We start from the raw sequence: 17,219 nt of genomic DNA, 5'->3' as shown, positions 1-17,219 counted from the left end.
TTTGTTTTCAAATTCAGTTAGTTTTATTTTATTTTTCTGAGTGAGTTTGCTAGTTTTAATTCGTTTTTATTTCTTGGAAAATGCTTAATTCAAGTTTAGTTGTTATTAGTTTTAGTTTTTTTGTAATGGGGTATTTGTTGGGTGCCAGATAAAAAAAAGTCCCAATAAATGTTGTCTTTATTTCCTTTGTCTTATCCCTCTCAGCCCCAATACGTTTATTAAGTCATAAAACCAGATAGATAAAATAGATTTCATATCAACCAAAAAGGTTTATGTATGAAAAAAGTTGACAAAGATGAAGACGAAGGACATTCTCACTATAATTTTAGTTAGTTTTAGTTAGTTTTGTAACCACAATAAAGTTTTTTCGTTTTTTTTAAAAACTCTCGTTTTTATTTTTATTTCAGTTAATGAAATGTTTTTTCAATTCTAGTTTTCCTTATTTTGCTAGTTTTCGTTAACTATAATAACCTTGCACATGACTACAGTTGCTTAAACCATGCTGCAAACACTACTTTTAAACACTGAAAATAATAAAATACTTTAAGGTTAAGCATCTAAACAACTCGTTTAAGATAAGGTAAAAAATAATAATTGATTTATTTCCAAACATATCATTATACAAAACCACAACAGGAGGCCTACACCTGTCTCCTGCTTCATCACCCTGGGTTTGTTGGTCCCATTCACCACCCATTCAGCAGCAAACGTATGCAAGTGTAAACATCATATCACTATGACAATAACAACAATAAAACAGCTGATGAACTTACACTGTAATAAATTATTCTGTAGTCATTTCACTTTACTTAATATATTTGATAAAATGTATTAAATATAAATGCGTCCTCGATTTTGAGGCAGTTGTTTAAGTAACTTTAATATAAAAATATTTGAGATAGAATCTACTTATTTTGATCACATTAAATATAATCTTTATGTGTATGTAATTCTAAATCAAGAGAATTTTGAATGAATCCAACACAATAGAATTAGTCCGTTTTTAAACTGACAGGCACTTCCTGTTAAGTTGTTATTAACTCAACTTGCAACATAGTTAGATTTAATTAATAATATTGCGTGCAATCTGTTGCCTCAATTTTATTGAGTAGCTATTGTTTATCTTTTTTTACAGTGTACCCAGGTATGTACAATTAATACATTTCTTTCTGGCAAAAATGTTGCAGATTTTTGGCTTGAGACCAACTGTAAAAAACCCACCATAAAGTCCTATACAGTTTTTTTTTTTTTTTATGTTACTCGCTACTGATTGGTTGGGGCAAAATAATTCCACCTCCCAAACAGGAGCCACCTTTCATGAGCACAATGTTAAGGTAAACTAATAAAGACATTCAATCTAATAGTTAGCCCACTTCATGCCAGCCTCACACTTTAATTCTGAGTTACAAACTTGTTCCATATAGAGAAAAATAACTGCATAAGTGCAAACAAACCAGTGAGAGAAGGACTGCTGAGCCACCATAACTGTCAGTTACATCTGAATAAAATCTAAAGTTAGCACCAATAGAATCTATTCTACAGTTTTCACCTGTTAACAAAGTACAACAAATATGTAATATGATAAAAACAGCTAATTTAGGCCCAATATCTACTTATTTATTGACTACAAGGCTTGCAAAGTTGTAATCAGTGGAATAATCCAGGCACGTGCCAAAGTCTTATTTGACCGACAAATACATGAATGAAGCAGAAGTGTCTGAGCAATAAACACTGTCCCTTTAATACACTACAGAATATTGCAATGATGTTAATGTGGCCAAAATGTTCATCATAATGATAAAAACACAATACACTGTGCAGCTCCACTGGGGCAACAGTAAGAAAGCTGCACACAAACCTCATTCAAAAAGACACAAGCTGATCGGTAATAACAGCTCCTCTATATTACAATAACAATATCTATAAATTAGATAAATGTGGCCGTATTGACCATTCCGTCCCCGAAGCACCTGACAACTGCACTTTATCTCCATAATAATCAGGCTGGCACTAAATACATCAACACAAGGAGATGATAAAAACACAGCATTCAGCTCCATTGATTAGCATTGTTAATTTCTCGCTCAGTGGTGCAGAGTAAGTGAGGCTGCAGAGCTCGCTGGGACCGCTGACAAAGTTCTGTTACACTGCAATAAAGATAGGAAATAAAAGGCTCTTTATCTCTATATGTGTCTCTGACTCTCGGTGTAGATCTTCTGTCACAAAACAGACTGTCCTCGCGAACGGTTCATATGATATCCTACGAAACCGAGGGAAGGTGAATGGGCCAAACTTTCACTTTTTAAACCAGAAGACCAGTGTTCACGATGTTGTAAGATATGTCTGGAAAAAAGTGGTTTTTAAGCCACCCCTTTTGTTTTTCCTGGCTATAGGATTGTGGTTTTGGCGCCTAACTGTAAGGAAGTGTTTGTGGTGTAATTCTTCATTAACAATAACCGTGTTTCCTTTCAGGGGAAGAGTGTCCACCAGGAAAGTCTCAGGCCACACCCTCTCAAAAGTCCGCTCACTCTGCGTGTTTCGACTACAAAAAGGCCCCCAGAGGGATTTAGAGAATCCACAGGTGATATGGTATGGTTTTTGATCGTCGCGACGAATTAAACAGGGGAGACGCAACTGTGGCCGCTGATGCTAACTGTGCACAAAGCAGCATGGCTAATTATGCACAGCTTCTCCGCTGATCATAAACAAAGTGATCATAAATTAACCGGCATTGCTAACTGTGCACAGAGTGTCCGGTGCTTGTTGTAAACAAAAAGAGATCACTAAGTGAACACCTCCTGCAGCAGCAGCACATACACACTGTACTGCTACAGAGCTAACTGTTAGTGTTAGCCAGCTCTATGACTGCAGCTAGGAGAGACTGCTGCAGGAGGAATGTGCCGCTTCGTTCTTACTCCTCTTAACGAATAGCGCGTTGTTATGGCATCGCGTACTACGTCACATCCTGCTTCGCGATCTATCCAATCAGTAACCAGGCTGTTTTCAGGGGAGAAAAAAGACCCTGCTCTTCTACAGGGACTAAAAAAGTCCAGACAAAAGCTTGTTCAGGACGGCTCGTATTCAAATTAGGGGCGTTTCGGCGAGTGAGACCCACCTCATTCCAGGTATTGGAATCCGGTAGTGGAAACAGCCCTAATGTGTCTAAAACACAGACTGTGATATAGTTTATAGCAATGTGTCAACAGTGTGTTGGGATCACGTGTGAGCTCGTCACATGTTACATTTTGGAGGACATTATGCAAATCGCTCTGCAAAAGTTTCCATATGAAGTCACAAGAACCATTCCATGAGGACACACTGTACAAATGATTCCGTTGCAAAGAGACATCAGACTATTATACCAAAGACTGGACTGCAGATCACTACCAAAAGAGATTAAAATAAAGTATAATAATTCAACAAAAGTGTTTTTGAACAGCTGCTTGTCTGTCTTCAACTGTGTTTTCTGACCTGCCACTTCTATGTAAAGTCTGGTTTACTTCAGGCAAATAAAACTACAGATTAAAGGTAATATAGAAACTCACTGATTTCTAGCTGCAAGGTGATGCTTAACAGAAAAAATAAAATCATAGTATGGTTTTAAGTCAAAAGTGTTGTTTTTCTAATGAGAATAGTCTGCATGGTAAGGTGGATTCGTCTTCAGACATACATTTCAGTTTGAGTCTGTCCATCTGTACAATTTCATCTACAATAGTTCCTAAATATATAGTTCACAATATTGTATTGCAAAGTATTATTGCATAGACAGTTACAAAGGATAACACTCTAAAAAAACAGATATTTCCTGAGAGAAATACACATTTAGATATTTTTTAGACACTTTTGAAACATCCTCTCAGGTAAATACAAAACAATTCTACTCTGTCTTTTCTTTTCCTCCTTGTTTCCAAATTTATTTTTTAAATTATCTTGTTCCATCATCTTGTTGTTACTAAAGCTGGTTTTATTTCCCATGCTGCAGGAGCAAAGGTTGTGTGAATATAAAGATCAATAAAAGACACAGTGATGTCAGATCTTGTTAAAGAAAAAATCTGACATTTTATTTTTTTTTCCTGCTTCTTGCCTGCAACAGGCAGCGTTCCTGTTACAGTGAAAGGGCTTCTCTGCTGACACGCGCCTCATTAACATAGCTTGCATTGTGGCTGGCTTTGCTTACAGCAGTTGGTTTCACTGATGACATTTTTAGAGTAGCTAAAGGACAAATCCAGATAGAGTTTCGTGTAATGTAACAACTGAGCGGTGAAGAAAATGAACTAAGTACATCTCTGAAATGTCACGGTCTCCCTCTAAGGTTGGCTGAGTACCATTACTCAGTGAAATCTGTGAAATGTTTTCTTTTTTTTCTCGAGTCAGCCACTGCTTGAGCTGCCCTGAAGTGAGAGATCACACTTTGAGGGCATTCCATTTGCTTCCTTTGTGCCATTTGAGATGAATTAATTATGTGCTTGGAAAAAAAGTAAGATAGGACATTAACTGCAGGAGATGATGGGGAGAAAGCTGAGTTCCTTCAGTGATGATTTCTTCCTCAAAGGCACAAGTTTCCATTTATTAGATCCTCTGTTATCTGAAGAAAGGGCTGGTTAAAAAAACAGCCCTCAGGAGGACAAGAGGGAGAGTGACGGAGTGAAAGACGGAGCGATATAGCAGGAATCTGGGTAAATAAAGCAACAGTGCAGTAAATGCAGCATTGCGGTTCTGCTGTGATGTGAGACCGGCTCTCATAAATAATGTAGCTGAGTGCCGGCCGGCCTGCCAGGAGCTGCTACAGCGCTCCTCACAATGAGATACAAGGCTAAACAAACACTCTGCTAGTCAGGTCACAAGTGGCTAAACACACATCACAGCACAGGTATCCATCACTGCACATAGGACAAGCAGCATACACACCTCAGTCAGTCATTCTCACGTGTATTAACTTCATATCTGGCTCATTATTTCAGCTTTTATTGTTTTCTTTAAACCTGTATGATAAGTGTGACACGCTGTGAACACAACATTGTCAAAGTAGAACCTTAAAGCTGTCACACCGCGGTCACTTGCCCTTCCTCCTGTGTCATGGTCTGGTGTCTTCCCTGATTCCTGATTGTTTCCACCTGTGTTCCCCTCCCCCGTGTGTGTATATTAGGGGTGTGCCATATCGTATCGTTCACGATAATATCGGTAGTTTTTTATTTATGGTTAAAAAAAATGCATATCATGATATTGGCAACATTCCTACTTCTTGATGTAGTGGTTATATTTGTTTTAATCACAAAAAGCTACTTAGTCTCTGTCACTAAAACATGCATCTTTCAAAATAAGAGCACAGTGTGTTAACAGAATCCACCACAGAACTTACAAGAAGACTGTCAAAATAAGATGCCTTAAATAAAACATACAACAACCTTTATTCTCCTTTACAAAATTTAATTAAAATATGCCCCCGAAACCCCTAAATGGTTATTTTTATTATTTGCTCATACTCAAGAGTCAAGAGTAATTTTTTTTTGTATTTGGCAACTGTTGAGATTTGCACTTCACACTACATTTTAGATTTTTATTTATTCATACAGACTAAAAAAAAAATCATATTTTCTATATCTTTTTAAGTATTTCGTAATATCGTCAAGAATATCATTATCGCAAAAATAGCCTGAAATATCGTGATATTCTTTTAGGGCCATATCGCCCACCCCTAGTGTATATAGTCTTTGTCTTCCCCTGTCCTTGTTGCCAGAGTATTTTGTCGTCCTGTCAAATACGTCCAGCCTTGTTCACAGTCCTGTCTTGAACCAAGTTAAGTGTGTCAAGTTTTGTTTGTTGAATAGCTTTTCCTCTGAAACAGAGTGATTTTTTGTTCATAGTTTTCTGGTTAGATTCTTTATTTTCAAAGTCTGAGTAATTTTTTGTAGCTTTGTTTTCCTCCTTTTGGAGCGTTTTCTGTTTGTTAATTTTATAACCTAGATTAGAGTAGATAGTTTCTTAGCCTGTGAGCTTTTCCTCTTCGGAGTGATTTTGTTTTGTTTCTAAATTTTCATAGAATATTTCCTATAAGATCAGAGTAGTTTTTTCATCCTTCGGGAGCGCTTTTTGTTCTGTGTTTGTTTTGTGTTCTTGGTGTGTCTTCGGACCTTCTAGATGTTCATAGCTTGTTTATTTATCATTGCTGTCTAAGAGAAATCTATTCAGATAAATAAAACCTGTCATTACCGCTGCCTATCTGCATCTGAGTCCTCCTTTTTGCCCAAGCCTGACAAAAGCGTTGCCTGTTAGCATTTTAAGCTAACACAAAGAAGCACTGTCAGTCATTTGCCCTGCGAGGTAGCCTATATGTGTACTGAAAACACCTTATGATAACGACCAATTCAAAGTATCACTGCATCACAAGTAAAGAGTGAGAATATGGAACAACTGCAGCAATGAAAGGAAATCATGCACAACAATTGTTAAGTTAAAAAGGCTTATGAAAAATGATATGCTAAATAAGTATAGGTTGCAAACTGGATGAGGACGTCCTTGTAACTGTGCCTTCAGCGTTTTGTTTTGTTGTTGTTATTGTATTTGTTTGTTTGTTTCTTTTCTTTGCGGGAGTATTAGAAATTTTCAGATGTAGTTTGTTTGATGTACTATGGTTGACTGATAAGAAAATAAATAAATGAATATTAATAATAATATATACTTATTTGACATTAACTGGCTATATATAGAGAGAAAATCTCTTATTTGAAGTCTTGAGTACCAGGGGATAGGCCTAGAGAAGTATTTTTTACTTCAGCCTACTCCCTTTTTTCCAGACCAAAATGATATAAGGAAATGCGTAGTGAATATTAAGTTAACTGGTTCTTATATCAATCCTGACAATAGATTAATTTTATTTGTTTGAAAAAAAAGATGATTTTCTGGTGTTTTTTTCTGTCTACCTGTACTGTATCTGTATCAGAAGTGTACCTTAAACAAACTCAATTTGAGTCCAGAAAGCACTCCCGTTAAAACAGATTTTGACCCCTTATAGCTTTGTTCTGGTCTCAAACTATTCAGGGAAATATCTGGCTACCTAGCTCCTAAATTCTCCAATTTGGTGGAGGTATTTAGAGCTTTATCAATGAAAAAATCTGCCTGGCCACACGCAAGTTTATCTTTGCAGAAATGTGCTGCCCAACCATAGACTGTATATAAATAATGGACGTAGTTACTGTGATGTCACCCACTGGTTTGTGGCCTGTTGGAAGCATCGAGTTCATCGGTACACTCGTCGCCATCTTGCGCTAAATGTCCTTTATTATATATATATATAACGTTATTTATAACTTTATTGACACGTTGCTGTGGATACGATACCTTGTTAGTGACCTGTCAATCAAAAGTAGCCACGCCCCAAATCGATGTCTTACGATTACGATTATGTAATACGATTCTTTATCTTCTATTTTCTTCTAAATGGGGCCATTATTAGAACTACTGACATCAAATTGTCTTGAAGAAGATTTTTTACTAGCAATTGAGACCATAGTGTTGTCCTGAAAAAAAATTCTGAGGGAATAAATCAAGTAAGAAGTTTTCTCATTTTGCACTGAAATGAATGGACAGATTTTTTTTGCAGCCAAATTTAGCACCCCCTACTGGAATTTTTGGTAGAATGCAGTTTAAGGCACTTCCTGGTTGGCCTCCCTGCTCAGACCCGGAGGTTGCCGCCTGTGCCCACCGCTCTTAAGCATGGTGTGTTTAGTGGTGTGTAAAAAGGATGGGTAAAATGCAGAGGTTGAATTTCCCCATTGTGGGCCTGATAAGGGAATCTTAATCTTAATCTATGCAGTTATCTGTGCATTTTGATTGATAAAAATCTAAATCTAACACATCGACACTTGACCTCCATCAAGACTATCACACAATGTTAATTGAAGTGAAAAATAATTTGTGCATCCACCCAATAATTCAGATCTTATTTGGGTTCTTCCTTGGCTCATGATACAGTCATTCACCAAGTTTCATAAAGTTTGAACTGGTAGTTTTTCTGTAATCCTGCTGACAAACAAACAAACAAACAAACAAACAAGCAAACCAAAAACAACCTCAATGGTGGAGGTAAAGTCAGTTGTGCAAAACTTTGGATTACAAGTAAATGAAACTTTTGTGTAAACTCTCAAACAAAAATGTAAAAACTAAAATCAAAGAGCTTTACCTAAACCTATTCCCTTGATTTTATTCATCTCACACATACCATGCAGTGAAAACTACAACTCATTGTGACAAAAAAACCCCTGACATAAACATCAATCTCACTGAGCGCTGAAAGCTTAAGAAGATTGCGAATCCTCCTAATTGGAGCTGATTCTTTTTGAAAGACCATAAAAGTAACATAACATGTCGCCAATATTTAAATACTGAAAGTTAATTTGCACATGAAAGCGGCAGCAGCGTTTTCTCCGTAATGATGAGAACAGCAGCGGTGGCAGAAGGGGGACCAGAAACCAACAAGTGTGTTTAAGCACAATAGTTCCCCACGGAGCGTGTGTGGATTACACCAATAAAAACAGACTATTATCATCGCTGCTCATAAGCAACACTGATTCCTCCCTGATGACTCAAACACAAAACACTAACAAAAAAAAAATATGCATAAAAAGATTAAACAAGTGAGAAAGCGACCATGGGTTATTACTGAGGAGACAGTGGAGCTGTGTGTGGGAGGGGTCAGGAGTAAATATGAAATGATGCCACATCTGTTGAGGCTTTAAGTGATATATCACTCCATTCCACTTCGTTTAGCATCACTTCGTCTGAGTTAATTGGTTCATGAGGAGCACTAATTAAGGGGGATGGCCTTGTTTATCGACACAGCGACGCTCGTTAAAGCGGAGGAATCTTTTTTTTTTTCTTCACGACTGGTGACATTAACCCACCCTTCACAACTGTGGATGTATATTTACTTTAGATTTGACGTGGCAGCTGCATCTAACGGCTCGTGTGCAGCAGAGTGAGGCGCAGCATGACAACACTCCACATGTGATGTAAACAAATGTATGTATATACTGAAGAACACACTGGGAAACGCATGATAAACATGCGTCTCCCAGTGTGTTCTACAGTATATAAAAACATTTGATTACATCACATGCTTTATCAATGAAAAATCTGCCTGGCCACAAGCAAGTCTATCTTTGCAGAAATGTGCTGCCCACCGCTTCTAAGCATGGTGTGTTCACTGGTGTGTAAAAAGAATGGGTAAAGGCAGAGGTTGAATTTCCCCATTGTGGACCTAATAAGGGAATCTTAATCTTAATCTATGCAGTTATCTGTGCATTTTGATTGATACAAATCGAGATCTTACACATTGACACTTTACCTCTATCAAGACTATAACCAACATGGTCTCACAGGAATCCGTGAAATAGCCACGGATTTGCTTAACTCAAAATCCGTGGAATAGCCACGGAATCACTCAAATTTCCGTGAAACTGACACGGATTTCGCTACAATGCAAGTTAATGACAGTCATATCCCGTGGCTATTCCAACATACAAAGTGATTATGTACATTCACCGAGTGATTATTTAGAAAATAAAACATATATTTCTCGCTAGAAATGTGATCTAAATCCATTTTTATGCAGAAACTAAGTCAAAATATTGATTTTTTTCACAAAAAATTAGAGAACTGTTCTGACCGCCGGAACCTTGAAGTCACGTGACTTGGAACAAACCAATAGGAAAAAATATCCATGGAATAGCCACGGGATATGACTGTCATTAACTTGCATTGTAGCGAAATCCGTGTCAGTTTCACGGAAATTTGAGTGATTCCGTGGCTATTCCACGGATTTTGAGTTAAGCGAATCCGTGGCTATTTCACGGATTCCTGTGAGACCAGGTTCTTAGACCTGAAGTGAATAATAATCAGTGCATCTACCCAATAATTCAGATCTTATTTGGGTTCTTCCTTGACCCTTAATACAGCCATTCACCAAGTTTCATAAAGTTTGAACTGGTAGTTTTTCTGTAATTAAGCTGACAAACAAACAAACAAACAAACAAACAAACAAACCAAAAACAACCTCAATGATGGAGAAGTCTTGATTACAAGTAAATTAAAGAAAATTTAGTGTAAACTATCAAACAGATATGTAAAAACTAAAATCAAAGAGCTTTACCTAAGCCTATTTCCTTATAAACCATGCTATATATATATATCGATTTTATCCAAAGCGCTTCACACTACACACTACACTCATTCAGCCATTCACACACACTTGGTTCCACCTGCCACCATTGGGAATTCATTCACACCCCGATGAATGCAGCAATCTGGGGTTCAGTATCTTGCTCAAGGATACTTCGACATGTAGGCTGCCATGGTCAGGGATCGAACCACCAACCTTACCATCAGTAGGCGACCACTCTACCAACTGAACACCAGCCGCCCCACACAGATGATGATGTTTCCTACCTCTCTCCGTCTCGAGGCCCAGCAGGTCTGTTTGACTTTCCAAACCACAGCAGCCACCAGCAGCAGAGACAGGAAACAGCTGGAGAGGAGAGAGACACTCAGTCAGTCCTTCCATCAAAAACCAATCAATCCTCATGTTACATGAACAGAAATAAACACATAAATGAGATGGTTCAACCACCTGATATGATGATGCACCAACATCTGCTTTTTATATGGGATCAAATCCATTATTTCTGATTTCATTACAGCCACAGGAGCCGTCCTCTAATATTGGATCTGCAGATACAGAGTCTTATTCGACACGTAAACATTTATTAAACATGCATCTGACACACTGCAATAAAAAGCCCACTACATCTGACAAAATGTATTTATTTTTAATGAGTGTCTTGATCCAAATATTATCCGGGGCCGGGTCACGGGGGCAGCAGGCTAGGATGGGCCCCCGTTTATAAGCTACTGATAGCTTTTGGGGTTACCTTTTTTACATGATCATGTTTCTGCTGTATATCATGATTTGAAATTTTCATTCTAATCATTTTAAAATGATTTGTAAAAAATAAATAAATGAAATTAAATGAACTCTGGTCAAATAAAATCTCTAACTAAAGAATTTGTTGTTATTTTTAAACACTTTGAAGTAGCTCATCTGTGAACTATCTGGACCTTCAAAACAATAATATGTTGCAAATCAATAAAGTGCATGAACGAAAGCTTTTAAAAGTGCAGTTTGGTAAAGTTGTGTCTGTAGCATTTCTGTGTATTCAGTCTGTGTCACAGAAGCATTGCAACGAGAGCTGGAAAAACATTTTACAGCCAAGGAAACATTACGATTTTAAAACTAATCAGACAACAATATTTTTTTTGTGGAAAAGGTGCAGCAAGCCGGAGTCGCAATCTGACCAGAAAGGGTGAAATCACCTCGACAGAAACCCGTCCTGACACCTGCTTATGTCTTGTGTTGACTCATGGGAGCTACTCAACTCTGAATACTGTAAATACAGAGTGCTGTCTGAGTGTGGATACTTAAATATGTACTTAGTGCTCCATGAATACAGCCACATACATACATTAATAAACCTGAAGGGTCAAGGGATGAAAGTTAAGACCAAAAACATATTTCTGCGACACAAACTGATCTCTAATTTGTTGGACTTGTGTTTTTTTGTTGAACAAGAGTCAGAAGTTCACACAGTTATAAAATATGAAACAATTATTTAACTAAAATCTGAGTGGTGAAAATAACTACTGCTCAGAACTTCTGGACACATTCAACCTTTTAATGGGGCTAAAAGTCAGAAAGGTTTGGAGCTCCAGACGTCATTTGGGTGGAAATGTCACACTTAATAACATGATGTAAGTGCAGCAAAAGTGCAATAATGAGGCTTCAAAAATAACAGAGGGAGCTACATGAATGCAACAGAAGAAACATAACACAAGAAAATTAAAGAAATAACATGAATGCTTGAACATGTTTTCATGCCTTTGTAGTTGTCGCTTTGAAAGTATGAACATATACATCTCTAACATATGCAATGCTAAGGGAATTTCTCCACATGATGTAAGTTAAATCAGTGTCTTCAGACAACATAATAATTTCAATAGTATGCATTTTATGCTTTTAGTACTCTTTGAAGTTGTCCTTAAAAAGCACCTTCAAGTGCAAAAAGAAAAAGGAAATCTCACAAGCACAATACAATCAGTGCTCAGGATCTTCACACTCATTTACTGTCTTCCAGCTGCAGTTTCCGGAGACTAAAGATGACAAAGGAGAGAGAAATTCTCCAAAAGTTTGTGGTGGGATGCAAAACCGCAGTTACCACAGGCAGCTGGGGATTGTGGGACAGCAAAGGGCAGCGAGAGGTCAACGAGCGACATGATGCTCTCTAACAAAGAACAAGTACACACACACACACACACACACACTCAGCCTGGAGTTTAATGTCTGGAGGGCAAAGTTATCTGGCCAAACACAAAGCGTCTCTCTCAAGCAGAACTTTGACAAGAACTCAAAACAAGCGCACCCAAAGACTTAACAACAGGAAGTCCCGGAGAAACTGCTGAGGACAGCAGCTCCCAAACAATCCTCCTCTTCATCTGTCTGCAAGTGTGTATGTGTGTGTGTCCGGGGTGTGTGTGTGTGTTCTTGTGCTTCCTACATAGTGAGGACCGGAACACGTTTTTTAACCAACCGAGTAAGGACATTTTTGAGAAGTGAGGACATTTCGTCCGGTCCTCACATCTTTAAGGCTTGTTTGAGGGTTCAGACTTTGTTTTAGGGTTAAAGTTACAATAAGGTTTATGTTAGGGTTAAGGTTGGGCATTTAGCTGTGATGATGAAGGTTAGGATAAGGGCTAGGGTAAGGGGCTAGGGATTCACTATTCCAATGAGGGCCCTCACAAAGATAGAAGTACAAGAATGTGTGTGTGTGTGTGTGTGTGTGTGTGTGTGTGTGTGTGTGACAGCATTGTAAAGGGTATTAGTGGTGTAATGAGCGTGACATTCTCTAGCCAGCCGGCTGAAGAGGCTGCAGTCACGGCCTCCTCTGTCCACATCGACCTCTCAGCTGCACTCCGACACATCGTGATCAGGAAATCCCCTCCGGTGAAGAGCACAGGATGCTCATAAAAGACATCCAGCTTCCAGACTCCCAACTGCTGACTTTTTCAAGATTACATGAAAAGTTTTCATTTATTAGATGTGAAAACACCCTAACAAGGGAAATATGCACTCTTGACGGAGATCATTTAACCCTGTGACCTCTGTCATAACTGACCATAGGGCTGTTTCCACTACCGGACAATACGCGGAATGAGGCGCATCCCGAAACGCCCCTAATTTCAATACGAGCACTCCGGAGCCGGCTTTTGTCAGGTCTTTTTTCTCCCCTGAAAACAGCCTGGTTACTGATTGGATAGATCGTTAAGCAGGATGTGACGTAGTACTCTACACAACAACAATACACGCCATTTGTAAAAGCCGGCGAAGCAGTGTTCCCAACTTAACGACTTTGTTGCTAAATTTAGCGACTTTTCAGACCCCCTTAGCGACAAGTGAACACACCATGCAAGGTGGGCTGCATGTTACCGTGTCCAGGGAGCTGTGTGTGTGTGTGTGTGTGAAAAAGAAAAATTCCCTGAAATATCATGATAATCTTTTAGGGCCATATTGCCCACCCCTTACCACCACTACACTGAATATTTCCTGGAACAATTCACACAGAGACAAATACACTCAGTGACTCCCTCGCAATGATTTCCCATCCTCCAAGCGTACCTTCTAAAAACCCTCTACTGGCAGGGATTCAAATCCAATCAAGTCCAAGATTCCTCATTCAGTCTGTATTACCTCCACTCTCCATTAATGGGCCACAGGGCCCGAGCTTAGCCATCTAACCAATGGAGCGCGGTGGCTAATTGTCGCTATTACCAAGGCATTAGGGAGAAGGATGCAGGGGGAGGAGGAGGGCAGGCTGGGAGTGTCCTGTGGGTTTGTTAACACTCCACTGAGCCTCTTGATGGGTTCAGGTTTAAGACTGTTCAGCCACAGGTAATAGCAATCGAACTGATAAAACAGCCAGGGAGTGTGGCTCGGCTCCATGTGAGAGCATGTTCATGATTGTATTCCTGCTTTTTTTTAGTATGTGTGCAGCTTGTTTTTAAACAAGCAACAACAAACATCCAAAAGCACAGCAAACACACACACACACACACAGACACACACACACACACACACACTCAAACACACACAGGAGAGCACAATGAAACATCTGAACCCCTGCGGGCAGAGCGAAAAATCAATAAGCTATTCGTTGAACATGAGCCACAGATAGCTCACAATCGGAAACAGCTTTCCATCTGCACAAGCAGCAAATCAACTCTCAGAGTGGAGACAGCGCCAAGCGAAGCCTGAGAAAGCCGCTGCCCGTTCTCTTCCTGTAACATCTTCAACATGTAAACTTTTTAACTGATTATCACCCTGCAGATCTGTGTTTTTTTTTAAATACTTTGCATATCTCACTTCAGCGAATTAGTTTGTGAATTAAGTAAACTGAAGTTCATCTTTTCAATTTTGTGTGTTTAACCCAATAAAGCCACTCCCAAACATGAAAACGGTGCACACAAATAAACCATATTTGAACAAACAGACACAAAATCTCCACAGAGGATGTTGCTGGAAGGGAACGTTAGTAGGGAGGGTCATTTTGAAATGAAGTGGGCGAGCTCGGGGAGTCTCATGAGCCACTTAGTACTGAGTAGCTTCTCTGCTGTTTTGGGAAAGAGAGAGAGGGAGAGCGAGAGAGAAACTGATTGCTAATCAAGCAAGCGAGAGCTGGGAGTAATTGGACAAAGCTGAACTGCAGTGTCACCAATTAGCATGTGAGACTGTGGAGAGCGGAGACATAAATGCTGTTTAATTACGGCCATTTTCCTTTTTTCTCCCCTTCATTTAGAGATGAGATAGAATACACAAGGAGGATGGATGGAGGGATGGAGGGAGGGAGGGAGGGACAGGAAGAGGAGGGAGGAGAGTTTAAACTTTTCTAAATATTCGTCTAAGCTGCACACAGCTAATCAAGGAGACACAGGAAGTCACTTTAAACAGTTCATTTTAAAAAAGTTAAGTAAATATTTAATACGACACACCTGATTTAGACAGTGATAGTCCTCTCCTTTTAATAGGAGCTATTTAATAGGTTGTCGTTATTCAACCCAGAAAACATTAGTATTTAATGTTAATGTTTCTTTCATAGGTTAATAAAAGACACGTTTCAGGGCAAGCTATGTTTCTGTCAAAATTATGAGCTTGATGACTGACAGACCTAATCTATAGATAACACAGGTAGATATTCAATAACTCATTTCAATCATTATACTTATTTCTATATTTATTTACTGTATATCTGTCTTTTTCTCTTCCATTCCACTGCCAGACTGCATCTCATCACTGTGCCTTCTGCCCAGAGGCTACCCCACACACACACACACACACACACACACACACACGCACACGCACACGCACACGAGGGGCATTTTATGCCAGTGAAACTATACTTAATCGTGTGTACAGCGCCTATGCGATGACATCAAACTTCTAACGTGATCGCGTAAACTCCATTCATTTCAATGGACAGACGGGCTTCACGATACACATGCGTTGTTGCGCATACGCCTACGTGACGGGTGAACTACGCCTCAAATACGTGACATGAAGACCCGCGTGACTTTTAAGTACAATTCTACATGAGCGTATAGACACACGCTGTGTAGTGTTTGTGGAAATCAAATAGCGGGGGCTCATTTGTGCCGTGCCACGTGCGAATGTAGCGGATGCCTGTGCGCGCGCTCGTCTCAATGTATAAATAATTATTTACTTTATGATGACGAATTTTGAGTTAAACAGCTGTTTCGCTTCACAATTCAAGCAGTTCATGTATCACCAAGAGAGACCGATGAGACACTTTAGGCTGTTTCAGTCTACACGTGCACATGTTAAGGCGTCTGAAGCGTTGGCTTTAGGACAATAACACACACGCGTTAACGCCTGTAACAGTATATCAGGACTGGACCATTGCTCAGGCGCCAAACTGAGGAAGAGGCTGTTCGCATTTACGCACAAGGTCCACTGGATCTTCAGGACCCGACAGTTATTCATTTTCTATGTTCTGCAGCAGATCTACACAGATCAGCTGTTACACAGAGTCTCAGCTTCATACGGGATTGTTTATAAGAAAGCAGAACTTATAGATGAACCCCAAGCCCCAACAGAGCTGTCAGGACATATGATAATTAGATGTAGCTGGGCATTAAAATGCTTCTTATACACTTAAACATTAATATGACTTTTGTGTTTGCCCAAAGTCCAACTTCATGCAACTTTTAGCTCTGTTTTGGCCTCAACCACCTCCTAAGAATATATATATATATATATATATATATATATATATATATATATATGTATATATATATATACATATAAATATATACTTACAGTTTAAGACATATTTTTGATTCAGCATCTATCCGAATGGGTGTGTTTTTTTTTGTTGTATCTTAAATGTCACTACAGATTAGTTCGCTTAAACAGAAATTCAAGTAAAAGTAACTGTAAAAGAGTTTATATTTATCTATATTTTACTATACAACCTAACTGAGTCTTCTTCCACTGTGGTAATGCTTCTGTTATGTAAGTAAAAGACCTGAATACCTTTTCCAGCACAGAAAAAAAACACATGCACATTACATTATATAACAAGGGCAACAAATAAACCAACAACACGTAGAAAAACAGTCCTGTAGTCGTAGCACATAACCTTTTCTCACTGAGAGTCTGGTGCAATGCAGGAGAGAGCAACTGATAAACAGAGCAGTGACTAACACACACACACACACACACACACAAACACACACAGAGGCAGAAACAACACCGAACTCTCCCGGCAAAACTTGACGCTGTCCCCTACTGATGACATCATCTCTCTATGCTGGCCTAAAGGTCACTGATGTCCAGAAGCCGGCCCTGGGCACAAAAATGGCTCACAACCTCACATGGCTGCACAGAGACATACACACAAACACACAAGCATGTACACACACAGAGCAGGACATGCAGGAAACAACATGCACACACACTGATGAATACACACACTCACACAAACACACACTTGTCCGGTGTCGTAACTGAGTGGCAGAATCTTGCCTGAAGACAGCAGACTTCATTTCAGACTTCTTCCCAAAAACACTCTCTCATTAGATCGGCTGCCTGTCTGCGC

At 39.1% G+C, this 17,219-nt stretch overlaps 1 protein-coding gene across 1 annotated transcript in view; it reads right to left on the bottom strand.

The window, feature by feature from the left end:
* The window catches only part of atrnl1a (attractin-like 1a), a 380,138-nt gene that overhangs the window by 128,990 nt on the left and 233,929 nt on the right, over positions 1-17,219 (bottom strand). The window contains exon 27 of the mRNA XM_059359919.1: positions 10,444-10,522. Within this exon, the coding sequence (XP_059215902.1) occupies positions 10,444-10,522 (79 nt within the window). The remainder of the gene's footprint in view (positions 1-10,443; positions 10,523-17,219) is intronic.

The sequence above is a fragment of the Centropristis striata genome, chromosome 20, assembly GCF_030273125.1.
Source record: "Centropristis striata isolate RG_2023a ecotype Rhode Island chromosome 20, C.striata_1.0, whole genome shotgun sequence".
NCBI classification, from domain to species: Eukaryota; Metazoa; Chordata; class Actinopteri; order Perciformes; family Serranidae; genus Centropristis; species Centropristis striata.
Note: the sequence above shows the minus strand (reverse complement) of the source record. Positions and strands in the feature narration are given on the sequence as shown.